Source organism: Loxodonta africana, chromosome X (assembly GCF_030014295.1).
Source record: "Loxodonta africana isolate mLoxAfr1 chromosome X, mLoxAfr1.hap2, whole genome shotgun sequence".
In the NCBI taxonomy this organism is placed as follows: domain Eukaryota; kingdom Metazoa; phylum Chordata; class Mammalia; order Proboscidea; family Elephantidae; genus Loxodonta; species Loxodonta africana.
The window spans coordinates 79,356,016-79,364,849 of NC_087369.1; the positions used below are offsets into that span (position 1 = coordinate 79,356,016).

General features: G+C 44.8%; 1 protein-coding gene across 1 annotated transcript; it reads left to right on the forward strand.

The window, feature by feature from the left end:
• Window positions 1-1,428: 1,428 nt before the first annotated feature.
• AWAT1 (acyl-CoA wax alcohol acyltransferase 1) lies at window positions 1,429-7,957 on the forward strand. The gene is made up of 7 exons (XM_003412737.4): window positions 1,429-1,801; window positions 2,729-2,836; window positions 3,087-3,157; window positions 4,038-4,242; window positions 4,914-5,085; window positions 7,027-7,226; window positions 7,453-7,957. The coding sequence occupies exons 1-7, from the start codon at window positions 1,726-1,728 to the stop codon at window positions 7,605-7,607; spliced, it is 987 nt and encodes a 328-aa protein (XP_003412785.1). The 5' UTR covers window positions 1,429-1,725; the 3' UTR covers window positions 7,608-7,957.
• Window positions 7,958-8,834: the final 877 nt, after the last annotated feature.

Below are 8,834 nucleotides of genomic sequence, written 5' to 3' on the forward strand. Positions count from 1 at the left end.
ACGGATATAGAGTTTCTGTTGGGGTGATGAAAAAGATTTAGAAATAGATAGTGATGATGGTTGCACAACACTGTGAATGTAATTAATGCCACTGAATTGTACACTTAAAAATGAATCAAATGGCAAATTTTATGTTACATATATATATATAAAACCACAATAAAAATTTTAAAAAGAGAAACTTAAAAAAATATCAATTTTTTTTTAAATGAGCAAGCTAAACCATAGTCATTAGGGAAGTACATTTGGGAAATAAAAGCATAAAGAAATGCAAGGAAGAGATGACTATAAATAGCAGGATAATGGTTATTTGGGGAGGAGGAAGAGGGTTATGATTGGAACTGGGCACATGGAGATTCTTCTGGGGTGGATGGAAAAGTTCTGTTTCTTGACCTAGTGTTGGTTACAAGGTGTTTGTCTTTTAATAATTTATTAAACCACACATTTGCTTTAGGTGGTTTTCTGTATCTGAGTTTTAAGATAAAAAATTAAAGAGAAGATAGACACTTCAGACATCTAAATATAACCAATCAGTAGAACTTGTTTGAATCCTGATTCAAGTCAACCAACTGTAAAAAGACATTTAAAAATGGACTGGGTATTAGACATTATTGGGGAATTATTAAATTTTTTAAAGGTGACAGTGGCATTGTAGTTATGTAAGAAAATATCCTTATTTTTTGTAAATGCATAGTGAAGTGTTTAGAGGTGAAATGACATGATGTCTTACAATTGCTTTAAAATACTCCAACGGGTGGGGGGAAGCTGGGGAGATAGAAAAAACAAGTATGGCAAAATGATAATAGTTTTTTAAGATAAATGATACCAAAAAAAATTGCTGTTGAGTCCAACTCACAGAGACCCTATAGGACAGAGTAGAACTGCCCCATAGGGTGTCCAAGGAGTAGGTGGTGGACTCGAACTAAGGACCTTTTGGTTAGCAGCAGAGGTCTTAACCACTGTACCACCAGGGCTCCAAGATAATGATCCAAAAACCCGTTGCCTTTGAGTCGATTCCAACTCATACCGACCTTATAGGATAGAGTAGAACTGCCCCATAGAGTTTCCAGGAAGCACCTGGTAGATTTGAACTCTGACCTTTTGGTTAGCAGCCGTAGCACTTAACCACTTCACCACCAGGGTTTCCAGATAAATGATTGGTCCATGAAAATCTGTTGTATTCTCTAGATTTGTGCGTGCTTGGAAATTTTTATAACAGAAAGTTAAAAAGGGGGGTATGGGCCAGTCCCAAACCAGGTTGCTTCAGGGCAACAGTTGGTCTCAACAGAGACAGAGACCTAATCCCAGATGCTCCACACCCCACCGACCCCCAAAAGTCCCTACCCACAAGCCATCTACCTGAGGTCACAACTCCTGAGGTCTCTAAGTGGCCTGCAAGGAGAGTTTTCCCTCTGTGTCTCTGTGTCCTTAGGACTGGGTGGCAGTCAATCTTACCTCTCGCCATCCTGATGTCCTAATCGCAAGAAAGAGAGTCAAAGGGAAAATGGGTTTGGCCTAAGGCTCAAATCTGATGAGAAAGTCCTTGGTACACCAGAGCCTGCCCTTGGGAGTGTGTGGGTCTGGGATAGAACAAGGAAGAGAGAGGGCAGGTAAAAACTGCTCATAGTCACATGTGTTCACTACTGAGGGAGCTTCCAGAGGCTGGCAGCACCTTTGGTTGGGACACTGTTCTGGGACTTTACTTCTCTCAGGCTTCCGGGCACCATGCCTTGCTCCAAGCAGCCTAATTACTTCCAGAGTCTGACGCTTCTGCAGTGGCCTTTGAGCTACCTTGCCATCTGTGAGTATCAACCTAAAAGTCAACAGCAAACAGTTAGAGTCAAAGATCAGGGCCAGGCCATGTGAAGTTTCATCTCTGGCTTTTGGTCATCTGAGATGGTACTACAGAATAAATCCAAGGAGTCTTGAGTTCCATGAGCACACTGGAGAAGAAAGGGATAAAGCCCTAGGGTACAGTGGAAACAGACTGCGGGATGGGGGAGGGGTGAAACAGGGGCATGATGGATAGGAGTAGACCTAGCTAATTTCAGGCATTTCACTATCTAGAAAGAGAAAATGCGGCCCAGGGAATGAGCATATGTCCATGATCTTAAGGGAGTATGGGGAACAGGACAGAAGTCTGGCATCACAGACTTATAGTGGTATAGCTTGTTTGAACCACAGATTTTTCCATTCCAGGAGGGGACTGTGGTAGCATAGGGGGAAACAGAGGAAGAAATGGTGAGTGGGCAAGAAGACAAGAATGGTAGATGGGAAACAGTAGAGGGATGCAGATGTTGGGTGGGTAGGGTGTAAGGAGGTATATCGGTAGTATGTAGGCAAGGGAGGTGGTCTAGTGGCTTAGCAAAGCTTCGGGGATGATGGATAAGGAGGGGGAGAGGAGGACAGGAAACATGAGGGAAAAGATGGGGATGAATGGGAGCAAGGGAAAAAGGCTAGTGGCAGTCAGGGAGCAGGAGTAGAGGGATGGTGTGAGGGTACGGAGGCGGGTGGACAGAAATAACAGTAGGCAAAGAAATAGGGCTGGTGTGTGGTAGATAATAAAGGAAATGTTTGAAGGACAAATGGACATGGATGATGGACGGGTAGGAGCTGGACTGTGCAGAAGGCCAGGACCAGAGGCTTGGGAGCTTAGAGGACTGGCAATCAACTGGACATGTTTAAGTTCTGCTGGCATCACAAATTTGGTGACCTGCTCCATTGTCAGTTTTGATCTTGCAGCCGTTGTTCATTTACCTGCTGTTTACATCTTTATGGCCGCTACCAGCATTTTACTTTGCCTGGTTGTTCCTGGACTGGAAGACCCCTGAACAAGGTAAGACTCATGGACCTAGACAGAACAGGGTCTAAGAATGCTCCGCCTTATCTCATCATGCCACAGGACTCTCACCCAGGTTCTCAGAGGCACAGGAGTTGGGTCAGTCAGGAAGGATCATTCTGGAGTCTCTTCCTTTCCCACCTCTCTAGCAGAGCTATGGTCCCTCCATGCTGCTAGGGAAGCCCTGGCTGAGTGAGAGATGTGGAGTGGCACACTGACATCACCCTTGCTGGTATTTCTGTCTCAGGTGGCAGGCGTTCAGCCTGGGTAAGGAACTGGTGTGTCTGGACCCACTTCCGGGACTATTTCCCCATTACGGTAAGTGTCTCTTCCTCGGTGTTCCTTACAGTTCCCAAAATACTAGCATTTATGTCAAAAGAGTACATCCCAAAGGAGTCTGAGTCCAGGCTAGATCCAACATTTCTCCTGGGTACTCTTTACTATGCTAGGATACTTTGGATGCCCTCAGCATAACCTGCAAGATTACACAGGCAGAACGCAAATACCATTCAGTTCAGTTTAACAAACATTGATTGAAAGCTAACTCTGTACCACAGTTTAGGGTGCAGAGATTGAATAGGACGTGGTCCTCTGCCATCAAGGAGTTCACATGTCACTGGTAGGACAGACAAGTGTATAATTATGAGTTGGCACAAGGTATAGAAGTAGTTCAGATGAAGAACGAATTAGTTCTTTCTGGGGGATAAGGAAAGGCTCCACAGACATGGTGATATGTAAGTGGAATTTTCAAAGCGGAATAAAAATTACCGAGGCAGACATTTGAAGGGGCTTAGAGAGGAGAAAACACCAGGAAGAGATTCTAGAAATGTACTGCCATGCTGATCCTCTGTTGGAGTAGACAACAAATACTGCCCCGATTTTTACTCCTTTTTGGTTGGAGTACTCTAGAGCAGAGCTTCCCAAACTTTTTCACATAAGGGCACTTGTAGAAAATGATAACATGCATAAAGTGCACTGACATAAATGACTGAGACTACCCAGGAGCTCTGGTTGCCCCAACACTGCTGATTGCCCAAAGGCTGAGAAGACCAATATCTCAGCCCCTTGAAGCCCATTCATAGCATATCTGTTGGAAAACCTTGCTTTAGAGGGCACTCTAATCCCTGAAGCATCTTCATACTTGCTTTTCCATGTGATCTCATTCTACCACCCCTGGCATTTCTCTCCATGACTGCAGATCCTGAAGACTAAAGACCTGCCACCTGAGCACAACTATCTCATGGGGGTGCACCCTCACGGCCTCTTGACCTTTGGTGCCTTCTGCAACTTCTGCACTGAGGCCACAGATTTCTCGAAGATCTTCCCAGGCATCACTCCTCACTTGGCTACGCTGTCCTGGTTCTTCAAGATCCCCCTTATTAGGGACTACCTCATGGCCAAAGGTGCTTCGGACCACACATCCTGGAAATTCTGGTCTATTTCTCTGCTTGAAGATGCAACTTAATAAGCCAAATCTCCTGCCCCTCACTTCCTATCATCATAGCAAAGTAGTTAAAAGCATAAGTTCTGGAGTTGAACTGCCTGCGTTTGACTCCTGGCTATGCCACTTACTGTGTGGTCTTGAGCAACCTCTATTTGCCTCAGTTTCCTCGTCTGTAAAATGGTGCTGATGATAATAGTCCAATATCAGATGTTGTATGATGACTAAGTGAGGTAATGCAAATATTCAGCATAGTGCCTGCCACAAAATATGTGCTCAGTAGGTAATAGTTACTGCTTTCAATAGCAGTAGAGGAAATGAAGGGTCAGAATTACAGTAGGGATTCAGAAAGTCCTCTGGTTATACCACAGAAAATCTTCCTACTGTAGTTTGGACCCAGTGCCTCCTGCAAAGTGGAGATTTTGCCTCAAAGTGAAACTTGTTGTGTTTGCCCACAGCCTTCTCTTCTCCACACTCTTTAGTCCCATCTTATGTAGCCTCTTCTCCTAGGACCCATGGGAACAGAGGGCATACAACAAGCTAGTGAAGAGCAAAAAGGAAGGTGCTCCCTCTCAGCTGTTTTCTCCTTTCCAGCTCATTTTGCTTCTCTATCTGCTTCATGGTTCTTTTCAGGTGTGTGCTCTGTGAGTCAGCCAGCCATTGACTACCTGCTGAGCCATGGCCCTGGTAACCTCGTGGGCATTGTAGTGGGAGGAGTGGGAGAGGCCCTGCAAAGTGTGCCCAACACCACCAACCTCATCCTCCAGAAGCGCAAGGGGTTTGTGCGAACAGCTCTCCAGCATGGGTAGGTGTTCCTCCCAGGGGAGGATTGGGTGACCTTTGAACAGCATGGCCCTGTAGGTGATGCCAAGATGAATCAGACATGAGTCTTGCTCTCAAGGAGCTTACTATTGAGTAGGGGAGATAGATGTAGAATTTTTTAAGGTTTTAGGTCATCCACTCCTTCTGAGCTAGTTGGACCAGTTCCCAGGAAGCCAAACCATAAACCCAAGTTCAATATCAGGGGAATCAGGCTAGAGGTGCCCTAACATATAAATGATGCCAACATTATCTCTATCAATATTGATATTTACATCTGTCAAAGATAAGCACAAGAGGCAGTACAGTATAGTGATTATGAGTTTAGGATCTGGAGCCAGAGGCCTGATTTAAAACCTTGACTCCATTTCTTACAATGTACTTTGGGACAGGTTACTTAACCATTCTGTGCCTTGGTGTTTTCATCTTTATGACATGGCTGCTAATAACAGTACCCACTTTATAAGGTTATTGTGGGCTTAAATTAATTCATCCACACAAAACACTTCCTAGGTGCCTGGTACACAGTGAGAGATCAATAACCCACTGCCAGGTGAGTTGATACCAACTTACAGCAACTCTACAGGACAGAGTAGAACTCCCCGCTAGGGTTTCCAAGGCTGTAAATCTTCATGGAAGCAGACTGCCACATCTTTCTCCCAGTGGAGTGGCTGGTGGTCTCAAACTGCCGACCTTTCCATTAGCAGCCGAGCGATTAACCACTGCACCGCCAGGGCTCCTCTCAAGAGATCAATAGATGTTAGTTACTCTGACATACGGATAAAAAGGGAAGGTAAAGAACAGGAGCCCAAGGATGGGGCTGTGTGATATCCCATCGGGTCAGCAGGCCCGTTCACTGGACCCAGGGACAATTGTCCTATTGCAGACTGAGAGAAGAGAGAAGTATTTCTTCTAAGGACCTTGCCTGAGTGGCCTATTCATTAGTTTGGAGCATAATGTAGAGGAGAGAGCTAAGCTGGGAGGAAAGAGTCCTGGGTTCTAATCCAGATTCTGCCACTCACTGACTGCCTGAGTGATCTTGCCCCTCTGAATCTGGGCTTCTGTATCTGTAAGATAAAGAAAACAATTCTCCTCTGTTTCCTCCACTCTCTTTGTTGTGAGGAGCCAGTAAGGTAATGTATGTCAAAGTGCTGAGAAATTGTTATTAGCAATTCACAAAGGTTATATAAGAGAGGCTATGTTCTCTTTGGAAACCCTGGTGGCGTAGTGGTTACATGCTACGGCTGCTAACCAAAAGGTCAACAGTTTGAATTCACCAAGCACTCCTTGGAAACTGTATGGGGCAGTTCTACTCTGTCCTATATATAGGGTTGCTATGAGTTGGAATCTACTCGATGGCAACGGGTTTGGTTTTGGTTTCCTGTTTACTCCTCTCTCACAGGAAAACTTAAGGAACCTGATTCTCTACCAAGGGCACTGCCAGGTTGGATTCCCATGGCAAACTTTGCTCTGCTCTACTCCCACAACCCAAGGACAGAATAACTTATACACGGATTCCTTGGGGGAGGGGTATATCATATATGCATCTACGCAAAGTTATCTTCATAATCTCTGTGCTTCCTACTTAACAGAAACAGAGTCAGATATTCCCCTTCCTGACACCTACCAAAAGGTTTTCTTTTCAGGATGTAGGTCTCTGGGGGATCTCTGCCAAAACTCGTCTTCCTTCTCAACACCCCCATGTCTTTTCAGTGTCATCCTGGCCCAGAGATAGCTCCCTCACTGGCCTTGAAATTTTCAGGACAAGAGACACTAAATATGGGAGCCCTGTTGATGCAAGGAGAAATGCTTTATACCACAGGGATTTTATCACAGTAGTTGTGGGACTGGACATGAACAGATGTTCTTTCAGGGTGGTTCCCACCCCTAGCCTGTGTTTGGGAAATGAATCAGGGTTTTCATACAGGGCTCATCTGGTTCCCACCTTCACCTTTGGAGAGACTGAGGTATATGAGCAGGTGTCATTCCCTAAGGACAGCTGGATGTACAAGTTCCAGAACTGGTTCCGCAGTATCTTTGGTTTCTATTTTTGTGTCTTCTATGGACAAAGCTTCTGCCAAGGCACCATTGGGCTCCTGCCATACGCTCGGCCTATAGTCACTGTGGGTGAGTACTGATCGTGGTCCCAAGACCAACTTAGCTCTTTCTCAACTTTAACCTTAGCCCTCCCCATCCCTGCCCCCACCATAGAAGAGAGCATCAGAGTGGAAGTAGCTGGGCTCTGATTTGGGGTGTGAGAGATCAGGCAGGATGTGAGAGAGTCAGGCCCAGGGAAGGTAAAGGAAGAGAATTCTAACACTTTCCCTTTCTCCTTTCCCATCTCCCTTGGCAGTTGGGGAGCCTCTGCCAGTGCCCAAAATTGAAAAGCCAAGCCAAGAGATAGTGGATAAATACCACGCACTCTATATGGACGCCGTGCACAAACTGTTTGACCAGCATAAAACTCAGTATGGCTGCTCAGAGACACAAGAGCTAGTTTTCCTGTGACTGAAAGCCACAGAATCAGAATGTCAGAAAGTCAGAAAGCCTGTCCTGGAGAGGAGACTCATCTGCCTGATAACCAAAGGGGTCTGGAGGAGAAAGGGACATGAAGGAGGGCTGTGGAGGGAGGGGCAGGAAAAGGTGAATTAGGAAATCCTTTCTTGCCACAGACCTTACAGGAGTTCTTCCTGAGGAGCTTCATTTAGTCATTCCTCCAGAAAGGGGAATCCTGAGGCCCTTCGTGCCAATGAACGGGGCATGCTCCCTGCCCTGCTCCCTACTGACTTTCCTATCTGAGCCTGACACTGCAGGACATCTGAAGAACTTCTGAAGGACTCCAAATGATCACCAGGAAGCCTGAGTAGCCACCGCTCTGGGTTTTCTTTTTGTTTTAGTTTTCATGGATTTTTTATTTGAGATATAATTTGCATACCATAAATTTAACCCATGCAAAGTGTAAGTAAAATTCAGTGACATTTGTATATTCACAGAATCATGCAACCACAGACAGTAATTTTAGAATGTTTTCATCACTTCCAAACTCTGGGTACCAAACTCTGGGTACCATTAGCAGTCACATCCCATTCCCCAGCCCCTGGCAACCACTAATCTACTTTCTGTGCATGGATTTACCAATATTGGGTATTTCATATAAATGGAATCATATATGACCTTTTGTGACTGGCTTCTTTCACTTGGCATAATACGCTCAATGTTCATCCATGTTGTGGCATGTACAGAATTTCTTTTCTCTTTATGGCTGATTGTATGTACCACATTTTGTTTATCCATTCATCTGTTCATGGACACCTGTGTTGTTTCCAAACTTGAGCTAAATGTTTCAATGAACATTGGTGTACAAGCATCTGTTTGAGTCCCTGCTTTCAGTTCTTTGTGGTATATACCTAGGAACAGAATTACTGGGTCATATGGCAGTTCTATGTTTAACTTTTTAAGAAATCACCAAACTGTTTTCCACAGGAACTGCACCATCTTTCATTCCCACCTGTGATCTATGAGGGTTCAAATTTTTCCGCATCCTCGCAGACTCGTGCTATTTTCTGTTTTTCTGGTAATAGCCATCCTAGTGAGTATGAAGTAGTATCTCACTGTGGTTTTGATTTACATTTCCGTAATGACTAATGATGTTGAGCATCTTTTCATGTGCTTATCGGCCATTTGTGTATCTTCTTTGAAGACATGTCTATTCAAGTCTTTTGCCCATTTTTGTTG